General features: G+C 45.8%; 1 protein-coding gene across 1 annotated transcript in view; it reads right to left on the minus strand.

Annotated features, from left to right (window-relative positions):
• The window catches only part of FAM20C (FAM20C golgi associated secretory pathway kinase), a 438324-nt gene extending 426281 nt beyond the window's left edge, over positions 1-12043 (minus strand). Inside the window, exons 1-2 of the mRNA XM_069647240.1 lie at positions 10373-12043; positions 6497-6684 (exon numbers count right to left, since the gene is read on the minus strand). Of these exons, the coding sequence (XP_069503341.1) occupies positions 6497-6684; positions 10373-10935 (751 nt within the window). The 5' untranslated portion in view covers positions 10936-12043. The remainder of the gene's footprint in view (positions 1-6496; positions 6685-10372) is intronic.
• Between the last annotated feature and the right edge of the window lie 4406 nt (positions 12044-16449).

The following is a 16449-nucleotide window of genomic DNA, read 5'->3' on the forward strand; positions in this document are numbered from 1 at the left end:
CAAGCGTAAAAGTAATGCCAGATGATAGGCCTAGGATATCATCCATAAGATTCTGCAGCTTCAGTGTCCTCACAGTGCACCATAAGGGTGGTACATGATATGACATGATATGGCATGTATAACGCGCCTGTACACAAGTGTTTCACATACTATTACACACAACCAGTTGCGGCAGTGTAGTCATTAGCTCGCCTAAAAAGGACTATATTCACTTGTGAATGCCATCAGATATTCTGGAACAACCTAACTAATTTCACTCATTACCAACCATTAGATGCACGTCAGGTGCAGTACACCCACTCCAGAACCCAGTGCTTATGATGTGATGAATGCACAGTTCCATCCCACACATGAGTACAGCTCTAGAAAACAACAAGGACTTTTTCTCCCAATGTGTGTCGCTGACATCTGCCCGTGAGACGCAAAGAACACATGTAGGAAAAGAGAGCTGCTTATTATGGGGTCTCCAAGGTACTTTGGCCGGCCAAGATGGTGACAACATCAAGTGGGCGAGCGTAAACAGTGGTCTTTGGACAGAAGACTTGTAATGGCATAGGACAGAACATTGTGTGTAACCTTTTCCTCAGTTTAACTCCTTAAGTGCAAAGGACGAGTATGGTCGCCCTTTTTGCATAGACTTGCATAATAGCCTGGCGGTTGTAATGGTGGATGACAGTCAGGCATTACTAAATTATTCTCTTCTGGGTCTTCTTTCCAAGCTCTAGGGCCCCAAAAGGAAGGCTGGAGTTTATCTGGTACCTTGATTGGGAAATGTATGTACACAACGCGCAAACTGTGTCTTTATGGGTTCATTCGAGGTCAACTATTAAAACATCTGAGTATTTTGTTTGTCGGAGTGTCTCTGCTTTGATAAATGCGGGCTCTTAAGGGATGGGTCCTTGCGGAAATTCAGATTATATTCAAGTTTGAAAAGTGTTCAGTAAATTGGCCCCAAAGGCAAGAAAAAAAAATAAATGTAATGGCTGGAAGGTATGTGTTGCTCTTAAGAAGAAAGGTTACTCAATGTGCTTGTGCAATGATATCTAAAGAGAGAGGTGTATTCCTCACTGCTTTCCAGGTATTGCCCAATGCCCTAGAGGCGTAGATCCATAAGTACAGCCACACCTTGCGCCACATTAACGTGACTAAGCCACGCATGGCAGGGTTATTTCATTCCATCTTTACTGACAAAAGAAGCATGCGGGTTTAAAAAAATCCCACTAAGAGCTCTGCTGTTTTGGGAGCTTTACGCTGGCTCAAAAAGAGCCCGCATCAACAACGTGCACCCCTCTTTCAAAATATCCCGCATTTAGCGGTAATGCCTATGGAGCAAGGAGTGACTTGCAAGGAGTATGCATCAGCTTTGGTGCTTCTTGGTTAATATTCTCCACGTACAAACAGGAGCCGCCATGCTAGAAAAGGGGTCAAAGGGCATTCTTTGACCTGAACAAAATGTCTTTATAATCCTAGGCTGCGGCTGCTGCTTTGCCACCAATGGTGATGGGACATTTAGGGAGAATAAATGTTGCAGTCATCGAATTATTGTAAGGTGCGTCCCATTGATACTATGACCGCACAATACAGCCCTGGCATGCAGCTACTCAACCAAAGGTCTGCCGCGTGATATGCCCATTAGTATATGTGCATACAATGCATTTCAAATGCAGTGGAACCATGCCGTCAAAAATCATAGAGGAATGGGGCGTGGCATCGCGTGTGCTTTCCTCCCCCGTCGACAACACGTGAAATGACATCACGTGACCATTGACTCTGAAAAAGGACCACTATCCTGTTGTTAAGTGTAGCATGCTGATGAACACCTGCTGCTAAAGGATGCACATACAGAAATTTGATTGGGTAAATCACAGAGGGTGGCAATGTTTAGGGTCAGACCATGCAAAATATACAACAAACAAAGAGTCCTAACAACTCTTCAAAGATGCTTGAAACTCAAGTATTGCACGTATTACACTGTCCCACGGTGCTCAAGTAACCTTTCTGTCTGCTTTGGGTTGATCTAAAAGTATTTGAGCTAGCTCAACCATGTTGAGCACATTTATTTTAGCCTAGACGTGCACCATCAATGTAGCAGCCCATCGGGGCTTTCCTGATCTCCTGAAGGGAGCCCCTTCTTTGGACACTCTCTCCATTTATGGCCCGATGCACGTACAACGTCAATGACTCAAACTCTTCTTAACAGCATCTGCTCTTCAGATACCCTACCTACCGTCTACTTGTGTCCCCCCACGCTCGCCAATGCCACTCTGTCCCACTCTGGGCCTCTGCATGGCCCCTTCGGGGCAGCTTGTTTGCTGTAAGTATTACTGCCTGCAGGGGAGGAGTGGGAATTTATCTGGGAATGTTATACCTAACAGTTAATGTATCCCCACACAGGTGAGCTGTGTTGGTGATTTCTCTGAGCACTTCTGCTAGTGTTCTCTATGGGAGCTCTTCACAGCCAGGACGTTTAGTAATGTGCGTACGTTTGGCTTGTTTCTTTAGGTTGTCTGTAAATTACAAATTACGCAGGGAAAGCAATGGCTGCCACCAGCCAAATGAGCCCCGGGTTTATATTGCCTGCTATTGTCGACGCACAATGCGTTCAAACTTGCACATTGCATCAACATTAAACTGATGAATTTGAAAGCAAGTTATTCTTTGGCAATGTTGAAAACCGAGCTACCAATCCAGTGCAGCTCAACATGCCTTTGCTCCCCCCGCTCCTCACCCCAAGGAAGCAGCTAAACTATTTTCTGCATTAAAACACCCAATTCTTTCATTAGGAAAGATGGTTCCGTGTTATTTTAATGACCTTATTAAGAGCATTCACAGAGGAAGCAGGTCTTCCATGAGTATAAATAGTTCTAGCACGCTTCTACAGAACTCTTTTTTTGGAAGGGTACAGTAGCTTAGTCTGGGATGTTTGTTTCTTCAGCTCAGGCCAGCTTCAGTGGTGCAGGCACTCTGAGGCACTTAGCTGTGGCTGCAGAGGTTATAATTTGGGCAAAAAAAGAAAAAGAAAACCCTGTGTTTGGGAGCATTACCGTCTGGGCTTTTTATAGTTTATTGTGCAACATGATTACAGGGAGTACAAAAAAATTGGCAACTGACTCGCACCACGAGCGACCCTACCCTCCCATGTGCCGTATTTCAAACACCATGCCTCGGGCCAAAAGAACACATTCAACTAGATTACACATGTAATCATCACAGTACACAAAGCACATGAGAATCCATATAAACTGCGCTGGTTGGGAGATAAGATTTCAACTCAGTCGAGGCTACCTCCATTCGCCTTTCGTTCGGGTGCTGTGGCCTGTTTTTAACATCTACATATGCCATCTGAAGTACATCACTCGAAGGGTACACCACGCGGACACCTGAACTGAAATGTCCGTAGAGCAAACTAAGTGCTCGTCTTCAAGGCAAGCAAATCATTTCACGGTAAAAAAAAAAAATAATAATAATAATAATAATAATAATAATAATAATAATAACAAAAAAAACAATCAGAGTTAATAGACACTATTTGAAATGTTGGCAGAAAACCACAACACATCTGGACAGTCAGGGCACCATTGGAAGCGCTGGGTTTGCTATCATACATGATTTCATATTTAAGTTAAAGGACTACAATGCTTACATTCCTTATATGAGAAAGTGAAAACAGTATTATTACTTTAAATATTATACCGAAACAGGCCACCTCATGCTTTGACATAGAAAAGCAACAGAGCATGTCAATGAGATGACTTAGACAGTTCCCACACCTACTGTAGGCAACATCATGCTTTGTCACAGAAAAGCAACATGGCATGTCAAGGAGATGACTCGGAAAGTTCCCCTTCCTACTGCTGGCCTCATCAAGCTTTGTCATAGAAAAGCAACATGGCATGTCAAGGAGATGACTCGGAAAGTTCCCCTTCCTACAGCAGGCCTCATCAAGCTTTGTCATAGAAAAGCAACATGGCATGTCAAGGAGATGACTCGGAAAGTTCCCCTTCCTACAGCAGGCCTCATCAAGCTTTGTCATAGAAAAGCAACATGGCATGTCAAGGAGATGACTCGGAAAGTTCCCCTTCCTACAGCAGGCCTCATCAAGCTTTGTCATAGAAAAGCAACATGGCATGTCAAGGAGATGGCTCGTAAAGTTCCCCTTCCTACAGCAGGCCTCATCAAGCTTTGTCATAGAAAAGCAACATGGCATGTCAAGGAGATGACTCGGAAAGTTCCCCTTCCTACAGCAGGCCTCATCAAGCTTTGTCATAGAAAAGCAACATGGCATGTCAAGGAGATGACTCTGAAAGTTCCCCTTCCTACAGCAGGCCTCATCAAGCTTTGTCATAGAAAAGCAACATGGCATGTCAAGGAGATGACTCGGAAAGTTCCCCTTCCTACAGCATGCCTCATCAAGCTTTGTCATAGAAAAGCAACATGGCATGTCAAGGAGAATGAACGTAGCATGCCATTATGATGTCTTGGACAGTTCCTGTTCCTACTGAACGTTCTCATTGCTGCATCTTGAGCCAGCGATGATGCAACTAGCAGGGAGTCTCTATGAATTAGCCGCAGGATGTGCATTTCTGTTCAGCATTGATAATAAATGCTCAAGGAAGGCTGCTATGTGCCATCACTTCACCTCTATTTAAATGTATGGGTGAAATGTATCAGCCATGTCATGTGGCATTGGTTCACGGTACAGTGAAATCAAGTTGGAAAAGAGTGGCAGGGCTGCGTGGGGCTGCCTCATCCCATCCTGCTCTCTCCCAGTGTTTCGTAGACTCTGCTGCTCTCTGCCGCCAGTGCCACCATAAATTGCAACAGTGAGCTGCGTGGGCCAGGATTCAAGGCTTCCCAGCTGGGCTCCATGCTACCTATGTATCTCGCCTGATCGAGAGCTGGTCAAACCTTCAGCCTAGGGACCCAGGAGCCCAGGGTCTGGCCTCGGTCCTTCCCATGTGCAGAGAGTCAGCCTTCAGCTGATGCCTGGGCTTGGCTGGGGCCTGAGCTGCTGTCTGTTCCTGGGCCTGCTTCTTTTCTGGACATGTAGGCTACCAGCCAGGAGAAGGTAAGGCCCTCAATTAACATTGCCCTCCGCCTTCCAAAGAGTCGACGAGACCGCAGCAGGAAAATTGTCAAACGGACACAATAAAATGAACAATGAATGAAATTAAAAAAAAAAAAAAAAAAGAAATAACCAGTGAAAGTGATGGCCATTAAACATTAGAGCAGATTGAAGCAAATGAATTACTGTATTGAGGGGTGGAATTAAGTACGACACAGACACTTGAGCCACTACGAATTCACAACGCTGTTGCAGAATGTGGGATCCACAATGGAGCAGACCACACCTCTCAGTGTGGGAGGAAAGATCATTCCCTGAGTCAGCCTAACCGATCCCAGATCATTAGGGGACGTTCTCCAAAGATCTGGATGGAGAGCAAGCTCAACAGGTTCAAGGCTCTTAGGTAATGCAACAATTTGTTTGGTATTGCCGCCATCTTGAGCTTGATCCCAAACCTCAAGGAGATCCTTGGCAGCCATCGCAGAATAGACCAAATGAGCCCAAAAAGGCCAAGCGCACTTGACAACGAGCTGCCATATTGTTCTCTGCCTTATGGTCCCTTGCCAAACCCCTGGAAGCTGCCGATAGAAAATATCCAGTTTTTTCCAAACATATTCATATTGCAGGGGTACAATTCAAGTTGCAAGCTACTAGCCAGCCATTAAAAGTCACTCACCATCTCAATTAAACACATATACACAGCACACCATTACTAAATTGCTGAGAGTCAAATACCATTAGCCAACATCTAGTGGAGAATGTCTACTGGAGGGTGCACATTTTGAGCCTTTTCGAAGGATTCATTCAATGGGGCTCATTATAAGTTCTCCGCTCTGGAAAAAATGATGGTAATTCCAGCACCTGTATTTTTTCCGGACCAGGGAAACACAAGTTTGCCAGTGGGGGCAGTGGTCTATGGGCAGGCCTGACCTGCTGCGAGTTCAGGCCCCTACTGGCAAATAAATGCCAGAAACACAGGTACTACCGGTACTACCAGTGCCGGTAATTCTGGCAGTCCAATTCATGGAGCCCTTTGGGACTCCATGGATTGGGAATTTATGGGCGTCTCCACCGCCCACAATATTCTGGTAATCCCGGGATATCAGGCGACAGAAACTGTAATGAGGGCCATTGAGTGTGTAAATATGACACTGAGGAATATTTCGTCAAAGAGGGCTAAGTAGGTTATTTGTTTGGTATCATGAGCACATCCCCTTTAATGATATTTAGATCTGTCACCTATGTCAAGGCTATGGTAGCAAAAGTCTGTCTCACTCTTAATTGATGGAAATTGCTTTGTGGTTGCAGTTTAGGCTGATGTCCCTTGAATCTGCATTTGTTTCTCTTAAATATTAAAGATGCATTGTACAGGTTCAGCTGCAGCACCGTAAATTAACCCGAATGGAAGTAAAATATGAAAGATAAACTCACCGACGCTCGTTATCTTTTGGCTGACGAGGTCCTGAAGCAAGCCTCCGATGGCTGGGTTGTGTCTTGAATACAACTCGTACCGGTTAATTCCAATGTGGAATTTGAGCCAGTTTGGATAGGAGTCCACAGACGTTTCTCCTGTAGGGACAAACTCTTCATCTTCGGTGCCCTCATTACCTTCATTTTGCCTGCAAGAATGCACAGGGAAATGTTGTGTCTGCTGCCAATTTCCAACACATGCAAAGTAGGTCATAAAGTTGTGCGCGCAGTGTCTGCCCAAGGCAAGGCACAGAGCTGCACATCTGTCTAAACAGAGCTCCAGAAGAGGATCTTGCATTATCTCTGATCCTAGCCCCAACCAGAAGTTAAACCATATGTGGGCAAAAGACAGTGGCAGTGGTGTAAGAAATCAGCTAGCCAGTGTGTGTCAGTACAAATACACTGTCTGTGCCCCCAAGAGGAAGCACCATAACCAGGCTCTCCAAAGCACCTACACAAACTGCATTTGGTGGTAACACTTTCTTGTTGTTTTTGGTTGAACGGTACTGCATACTGCCTCACTGCACGTCACATCACACTCTTAAAAGCAACAAAGAGACAAATACAGAAAATCTACTGAAAAACGCTACAATGCTTTCATCTCATAGCATTTTATGATCACCCTGTGTTCTCAACATTTGAAAGTGCTCAACAAGACTCACTGTGAATTCCATGGGTGATTGCCTTAAAAGGCAACTCTCAGAGTCTAGGCCCCAACTCTGGAGACCCCTTCCCTGCCCACACCCAGTCTCTTGCCACCAACGCGCCGTTCTTTGGTTTTATTGCATCTTTGTGATCTACGGGGCCATTATATTCACTGGTGCGCTTGTGCAACAGCTGGTAGGCCGTACTGAACGGTGGGTCACTGCACTCTGGGGCCACAGCCACCGCAAGAACGCAGGGGTGCCATCGGTACCAATAGACGGCGGAGTGAATGTCTTCTGAGCACCATTATTGAATTGAATTGATATTTTCTTTATATCGCGCTCGTACACAAGTTTTTCAGAGCGCGACAAGGCAAGGGAGCAGAACAGGGGAGAACAAAACAACAATCTTACTAGGCCCAGTGACATTGAGAACGCGCAAGTGCATGGAAAAGTGAAAAGTGGAAAAGTGCATGGAAGGGGGGAGAAGTGCAAAGTGCGGAGCAGAGGAGAAACAGATAAATAATGATAAAATTAATAAATAATAAAGGCAATAACCAGTGGTAGTACAGCCAGCAAATGGCAAGTGCTGGGTTTAGCAGACAGGGTTTGTCACGTCAGGACTGGCCAATGAGTAGGCAGATTCAAGTAGGTGGGGCATATTTTAATAGACTCTGTAAAGGGACGACTCAACCAACCCGACAGTGAACCTTCCTTAAAATATCTGTCTTTTTATTTAATTGAAAAATGACACCAGCAAATGTATTTTAAAGGACATCCTGCAGCCCCAGCCCAACTCGCCATTGCGAATGGCGGAAACGGTCACTTGCATCTTTAAGGCTTTGAACCCCACTCCCTTCTAAGACGTGCCCTTTGAGAATGCTTTCCTGAAGCAGGCACGCTTTGTTTTTTCGAGATAACTTGATTGCAAGCAATTACCTGCCTCACTTCAAGGGTATAGGATTCAGAGGTATATATTTCGCGTCGGCGTTCTCAAGGAGATTCTCAGCTCCGCGCCGTTCTAAAGCCAAGGCCCGGGATGGAGGAGGCAGTGCAACGCTGCACATTTAGTCCTCCAATCGCAGTGGACACCTGGGAGGGCGCCGCTGGATCTGTATCTGTATTAATGTCCTTCGAACCAGCCTCCGTGTTCGCAGGCGATCATCCGGTTTCCAGGCTATTGTTTATGGAGAGAATCTTATTAATTTGGCTAAATGAAGAATTCGGCGAGAATCCCCGGCGATAATAACAGGTGCAGCCATGTGCAGGGGGCGCTACACTGCAGACATAAATGCTGAAGGGTGCACAGGACACAACACGCTTTCCAGCTTTTCTACACCGATGATGACAGGTGACCTGCATGTCTGCTCAGAGATGCTGTACATGCCGGTGGAGTGAGATGGGCAGGTGCAATGGGTTGTGTTTTGCAAAGGACTGGCATCTAGCGGATAGGCACATTGTCAAGTGCATCCGAGGGTCACATTCTGACCGTTGACAATGCAACCCACCTACACTGGCACATTTCTTTATTTATTTTTTAGCTTCAATAACACTACCGTTGTCTGGGAGGGTACTGTTGTACCAAACAATGTTATTGCAGACTATATATTTCTTGGCTGTACCCAGTATTTGCCTACCACAGGGACAGCTTCCTAAGGCACATAACAGGAAGTTCTCCACCTGTGGCCTTCAAACTATGGTGAGGGCCAAGCTAGGGGGGGGGGGGGCCGAAGGATGTCCAGTGGGGCGCTCTTGCAAAACAGAGCATGGTGACAGCTTTTCATATATAAGCAGATACAGCATCTGGGGTCCCCCCAGCAATAATATTTTTACTCAAGAGCTCAGCATATAAGTTTCAATACCACTACCACACACTAGTTCAGCGCCTTCCGCAGAGTTCGTCATCGGAGAGATAGCCAATCAGAACTGAAACCGTATATTCGGCGTGTATCTACTGATGGCACGGGGATAGGCCTGAATCCTTCTGAGGAGTCCTGTCAATCATCCACAGGCCACCGGATTGGCTCAGAGGGCACCGTAAGCTCTCTTGCACTGACTTTTGGAAGAGACTGGCATGATTCCGTTTGTTGGTGACGTTTCGAGTGTAGGTTCATGAAACGTGTGTTTCGTTAGGCATTCCAGTGTTGGAGGCAGGCTAGAATGCGACATGGCTAGAGGTAGAAAGAGGTGTAAGCGAATTCCTCTCAATTCCGTCTGGAGAGCCTAGCCCCCCGCCCTCCTATTTGTTGAAAGAGTGTTCTGTCCAGAAAGAGATGTGGGTCTGGAAGCAGCCTATGAAGGAAGGGTAACCCCTTTCTCTCCCAGCTAACTGCGCCATAAAAAAGACCACTGTCAGGGACCTGCAGCTGGGTTGCGATTGGCATACTTAGCTGCGCAGTTCTTTGTTGTTGTAACTGGTATGTTTTAATGTGTCTATGACTAATAACAGCACTGGAATTGTGGCACGTGCTACACGAGTGTCACAATTTAAAAAAGTAACTTTAATTGGAATTTTTAGAATAAGTTGCAAATTGGGGTAAATCACCTTTTAAACTGTCATTCAAAAACATACGCTTTTTGGCGGGTTTATGAACAAGACCTTTTTTTTACGTGTATGCCTGTTTCTGTGTGTTAGAGAAAGGGGACTCTATATGTGCCCGACAGTTATGTTATGGCAAGAAAATAAACGCACGGTGTCTCCTAACTTGCAGACGATGTTTACTCTCCGATATGACGGTTAGATTCAGAACAGTTTCACAAACGTATCATGTTTTCCGACTCTCTGTCCACGTGCCCACCTGTTCAGCTTCCTTCCACCTGACGTGCCTAGAAGCCTATGAATATGCCTATCTATGAGCAAACCTGCATGTCTATCTCATCTCTGAACACATCTATGTATCTGTCTATCCAGCCTTCTATCCGGCTGTCTGCTTGTTTGTTTTGACTGTCTTTCTGCGTGCCCCTGTCTAACTACCCCCCCCTCCCCGCCCCCCCCCCCCTCCCTGGCTTCCTGCAGCTCTACCTGTGCGGCCCTGATTCTCTGTCAGGCACTCGGTTCCCTTGTCTTCCCAGTATCCAGACTCACGCCATTCACCGTGAACGCTGCTTGTGTGCGCCTCTCCAGCTTCCGCCTTTCACCTGGCCCACACACTCACACCCCTCACTCAAGGCGCGCGATTCCCCGGGTACTCACCATTCCGGGTTCTCGGCCGCTTTGGGGTTAAACCTGATGTCGCTGTTCACGTTGAACAAGACATCCTCCTCCGTCAGGGCCGGGAGCGTGACCTTATAGAGCGGGTTTTCAAAGAGAGCGGCGAGCTTGGAGCGGCCCGCGTCGGGGCGCTGGCTCTTCAGGGTGCCCTCGTGAATGAGCGGCTTGGTGTTCAGGTCCCCGCTGACGCCGGGCGGCTCCAGTCTGCGGAAAGCCTCCGCCTTGTCCAGCGCTCCCGCCAGCTTCTCCAGGGAGTGGGAGGAGAGGTTGGAGCTGGGGTCGCTGCCGAAGTCCTGCAGGATCCTCAGCGTGTGCTTGTTGGGCCAGCCCGGCTGGGGCCCGCTCTTCGTCCTCCTCTGCTTGCCCCCCCAGCCCGGCGCCTCCTCGCTCGGCTGGTGGGAGCAGGAGCAGCCCGCCTCCCGCTCCGTCCCCGCCGCCCGCTTCTCCAGCTTGGGCAGCAGGTCGATCATGATGTGCATTGTGCACGCCACCAAAAACACCATCAGGATTAACACCCTGAATTTGCGCACCAGGATCATCTTCATTTCCAGGTTGGCTAATAAACCGAGAGTCCTTAAATATATAAATAAAAATAGCCCTTTTCACAGAAAAAAGCCTTATTGTGTTTTGAAGAAAAAAAGAGAAATGTCAAAAATCAACGTCAATAAAGTTATCTTCATATACTTCTGCAAATAAATATTTTAAAGAAAATAAACACCCGTTTGTTGTGTTTGTCGGGTACTTGGTATTAGCGGTGCTTTTAGATTGTAGAATCAAATGAGGAACAAATATATATAATTTACAAATACATCCGTCCAGTGCTAACACTTGGCCATTTCTGATTTCCAAGGTACATTAAGGCGTGTGTTATCACCCACGAACTGCCCATCGATTCCCAACCGCTGCCTGGAAAAAAAAAGGTGCGAGCGGCGGAGACAACACAACGCCCTTCTTCCCAACTAAGGAGTCAGGGGACGAGCAACGAAACCGGTTCAGTGTGTTTGGCTCCAGCTGACAGCAGGAATACCCCCGCAAGTCCAGAGAACCGAGTCTTGCAACAGCGAGGGCTTAGCCCTTTTATCCCGCCGGTCTGTCGAAAGCATTGAGTTCAGAACCTCGTTTTCTGCACAGCTTCCAAGAGATGGTTGTCGTCCATCAGGTCCGCCGCTGAGCGGGCGCTCGGGGCAGGCGAATCAGTGCGCGCGGAGCTGCTGTGCGGCGTCCCGGCTGCTGTGGAGGGGCGGGCGGGGAGGCTGTCGGCGGCACCGTGCACATATCCTCCCGACATGAACAGACAGCGGGGCTCAGCCAGAAAACTATCACCCACCCCCGAGGCTTCTCCGGGCGCCGGCGTTCCAGAAGTGACTTCTCTACACGCTAAGCTTCCCGCCTGCAAAACCAGAGGGGCTCCAGCAAGAAAGCTACAGAGAGAAATAGAGGGCGAGAGGGAGAGGAGAGAGAGAGAGAGAAATCTTTGGCAGGTGCAGAGGACCCCGTTCAGCTACGCTGAATGCCGTGGACTGGTTGGACCAGTAATGCTGCAGCTCCAGCCTTCAGTGGGTGTGTTAAATATTATGAGCGAGCCATGAATCCAGCCTTCCAGACGTCACAGTTAAGAGATTGGCTAAATCAGCGCTCCGGTGATAGTAACAGGAACGGCCCCGGCGCGGAGCACGTTTTTTCAGGCGCCTGCAGCTCCGAGCAGGGCAAGGAGGGGGCGTCCGCCTCTCAGAGGTTTGAGCGAGCTCTCTGCTGAGGACGGCTCCGGCTAATGGTACAGTCTGGGCTGCCTTCCGCGGATGGCCCGGGATTCTGCTGTGTCATTGTTTGAATGATAGACTGTGTGCTCTATAGTAAGTGGCAATTACTAGCGATGGTCTTCCCTAAAACAGTTCAACGTGAAAGCCACCGTGCATTCTATTTTACGAAGGGTGCACTGATTTGATTCTGAAATATTGTTGCAGACTTAAAACGCAATTCAAATTCATTGAAAAGCACCACATTTTTTCCCAAGCAGATGCGGGGGAAAAAAAAAACAGGCGAAGTCTGGATAGTTTGAAATTAATCATAACCCCTGGCATTGCACTGGGCAGTCCTCCAGACCATCGCCTTTCAGCAAGAAAAGGACAATGCCCTATTGCAAATCAGTGTTGGTCCCATTCCAAAAAGGGTCAGTCATCATCCCAGCCCAAGACTTGCTAGTATTATAAGGATATTACTTTTTATTTTTTTTTATTTTTTATTTAAAGTGTTTATTGGTTAATCAAAACCTTATACACTACAAAAAATATTATATCAACCAAACACAAATACATATATTATACATACAAAAAGCATACATCATATTACTCGCTTCCAAATATAAAAGGCTGCCCCAATATAGACCTTAATCTCTCCATCATAAATAGCTGACCAGAATTGGTCAGTTTCAATCCTTTGCATGTCATCTACAAATTGTGCATACCCTTTAAAATAACATTCCCTTAGTTTAGTACATGAAGTTAAAATATGTCTTACTGTCTCCACCTCTATATTACAATGCCTGCACAATCTTTCTGCACAGGGAATATTTGTTCTTGCCCCGATAATATCATTACACGGGAGAGTGTTCAGACGTAGCTGCAAGATAAATCTTCTCAGAGCTCTGCTTCCCGTGTTTAGCAGATATTGTCTTGGGATGGCAGGTTTGAGGCCTTGTAGAGCATAAACAGAGTATCTAGACTTATTATAGAGATAAGATTGATTTTCACATAGATCCCAAATAAAAGCCTTATCTTTAAGACTTTTCTTAGTACACATTCTGTTATCTTTTTCCATGCATTCGTTATAGCCAAGGGCTTCTAAAAAAGACAGAACTGTTTTTTGAAGGCTAAGCATATAGGAATTCTTAAATCTGCCTTCACTTTTATTTTGTCTTATAAGGTTAAGCAGGCTTCCTTCATCCCCATCCCCTGAGATAATTCTAAAATAGAGTTTGCAACATTCGATTTTCCACAGAGTCGAGAGGGATATGAGACCCAGTTCACACCTTATAGCTTGTATTGGTACTGAGTTGGGGAGTCCTAGGGCTGGTCTCCAGATCTTCCCTTCAAGTAAGTGTAGCTTACTCAGATATTTACTTTCTACTGTTTCTAGTGCATACAGAATACCAGGTATAATGCAGCTTTTGTATATCTCAAGTAAACCTTCAATTGAGTGGCCACCTTTACTAGTCATATATTTCCTTATGACTTTCCATTTCTTTAGTACTTTTAGATTAACCGCCTCCTGGAAGAAATTTATACAGGGATTGCTCAGAATGGGCATCCCCAAATATGGATAGGCATCAACAACCTCCAATTTAATAGAGTTTATCTGCCATCTTGAGGAAAGTTTTTTCTTTTCTAACTTTGTGGCTCCGAATACCATTACCTTAGTCTTATTAATATTAATACTAAGGTTATTCGCTTCAGAGTAAGCTAGTAGGCCATTCAACATTCTTTGTAACCCTATCGGAGTCTTATCCAGGAGGACGGTGTCATCTGCATACAAAAGGCCACATATGGGTTTCCCCGCCACTATTGGTGGAAAGTTATTTATGGTGGTGAAGCTTTCCCACATATCTGAAACATACAAGTTATACAATATAGGCGATGTAACACATCCCTGCTTCAGTCCAGTATTCGTAGCAATCTCAGGTGATAACATCCCTCCTTTACCCAGGCATATGGAGACAGTAGTTTCCCTATACATTTCTTCCAAGAAATGCAGAATATTGGGACAGATCTTTTTCTCTCTTAATTTCTTCCACAAAAGCCCCCTATTAACACTGTCAAAGGCTTTCGAATAATCAACGAAGCACACATATAGTTTTTCCCCCTTATCCTTAGCCCCTGCTATAATGTGTTTCAACATTAATATATTATCGAGGGTGCTGTATCCTTTGCGGAAGCCAGTTTGTAGAGCAGACAGAAGCCCCTTTTCCTCTATCCAGTTATTTAAGCTGTCAACTAACAATGAGCAGAAGATCTTACAGCTGCTGTCTGCCATAGCAAGTAATCTATAATTATCGGGCAATTTTCTGTCCCCTTTTTTAAAAATAGGGACTACTATAGCTTTCCTCCAGCTATCCGGTATACGGCCTGTTTCCCATATAGCGGAAAATAGCTGGTGCAGAATCACTGCCCATTTCATGGGATTTAGTTTTATGACAGCATTAGCTAACCCGTCTGGGCCGGGGGCACGTGATGCTTTCATTTTAGAGATCATTTTAATTATATTTCGAATACCAAAGGGAAATGTACTATAGCTATATGGATTTATACCAGTAGGGATAGCAGACATATAACTAATCTTGAAGTAGAGATCAGTAATATACTGTTTCCAAACCTCCTGGCTAACATTAGTATTTTCCCTGCAATCTTCCTCCATCAGGAATTGTCGGTATAAGTACCAACATTTTTTTGAGTCATTGGTTTTGCATATCTTAAATAAGCACCTCCAATTGACATTATTAGTACTGTACTTATAATCCTTTAGCCAGTTTTTATATTGTGTCTTTATATTACTGATTCTCTTATTTCTTTCTTCATCATCTGAGTCACATGTCTGTTTTAATTTACGGATCTCACCCATCATTTCTTTTTTCCTGTCATAGATCACTTGATCAAATTTGTGGGAATGATTTTTTCCCTTTTTATTTTTCACTATAAGGTTGCTACTTACTTAAATTACTACAATTTGTATATTTCTTTAGTGTGGACCTAGTTTCCGGAAGCAACAGGCTGCTTTACAGTCGGAGGGGATAGAACATGGTGAGGGGAGCAGCGAACCAAGGTAGTGGGAGCTAATAACAGATGAGGGTCAGGGCATGACATTGTCACCAATGGTTCTACAAGTAACCGGAGCAGGAAACAGTGGGTATCAGATGACATACGGCCTCATTACAAGTCCAGCGGTAGCCATGCTGGTAAAACCGTCAGGCTGCCGCCGGACTTGCAAAATGTTCCGGGGCCTGGATAGCCGGTAACAGTGGGGGATTCTAACCCTGCTGGTCCGGAAAGTCAGGCGCCGGAAAAATGATATTCCCCATTCCCATAAAGTCCCATAGGACTCTGTGGGAATGGGGAACATGAAGCAGCAGCACCGTTAATAGGGTCCGACCTGCCGGGCACAGCAACTCTGGCAAGCAGTCCCGTAGTGTGCCGGTCTGGTAACAATGGTGCTGGTAGGCTTACTGGCACCGTTGTTACCAGACCGGCACACTTGTAATGAGGCCCATAGTGTCAGGTAGGGTTAGGGGTGGACCTAATAATAATTATAAGTGTTCTTTTATAACACACTTGATACCAATGAGTGGTTTCTAAGTGCGGGATTGGGATTCAAACCTGTCTGTGTTGTCTTGCTTCCAAGACAAACACGTTGCCCCTGAGCTATCCATCCTCTGCAGACACCTACGTGTTAGGGAGGAGCTATTAATTGAAGAAGAGGGTCTTGAGCTCCTTCCTGAACTTTAGAACCGAGTGGGTGAGTCTGAAGTTCACGGGGAGCATGTTACAGAGTCTTGCCGCATAGACCAAAAAGTCCTGTTTTGATTCTTTCACTCTTACACCAATAAAGTTCAACTCTGCACATGTCCTTACTTCTGGCGGATCGTAGGCCTCCAGAGATGCTGATCATCTCAGTGAGGAAGCTTCGGAAATTCAGAGTGACTGCCTTGTAGATGACGTAGCACGATTTGAAGATGATACAGGCTTTCAGCGGGAACCAGTGCAGTTTGATGAGGGTCTGGGAAATATGGTTGAATTTGCTGAGTCCTTTAAAGTGTCATGCTGTAGAATGCCGCCCATATCTCAGGGGTGCCAGGGTAGTCGCTGGAAGATCTTCCAAAGGACAATGCCAACACCATATACAGCTAATAGTCAGGGGTGCCTGTCCTGTCTTCACTAGGCCACATACTACAACTCACTGACATTGCCAAATGATGCTAAAACATGTCTGGGGATGCTTGTGGTCTCAAGCAGAATGAATGTGGCCTAGCAATTGGGTCTCGAATGCCCATTTAGGGACGGGCCAAGTAT

This window comes from Ambystoma mexicanum, chromosome 2q (genome assembly GCF_040938575.1).
Source record: "Ambystoma mexicanum isolate Mex_15411 chromosome 2q, UKY_AmexF1_1, whole genome shotgun sequence".
Lineage (NCBI taxonomy): Eukaryota > Metazoa > Chordata > Amphibia > Caudata > Ambystomatidae > Ambystoma > Ambystoma mexicanum.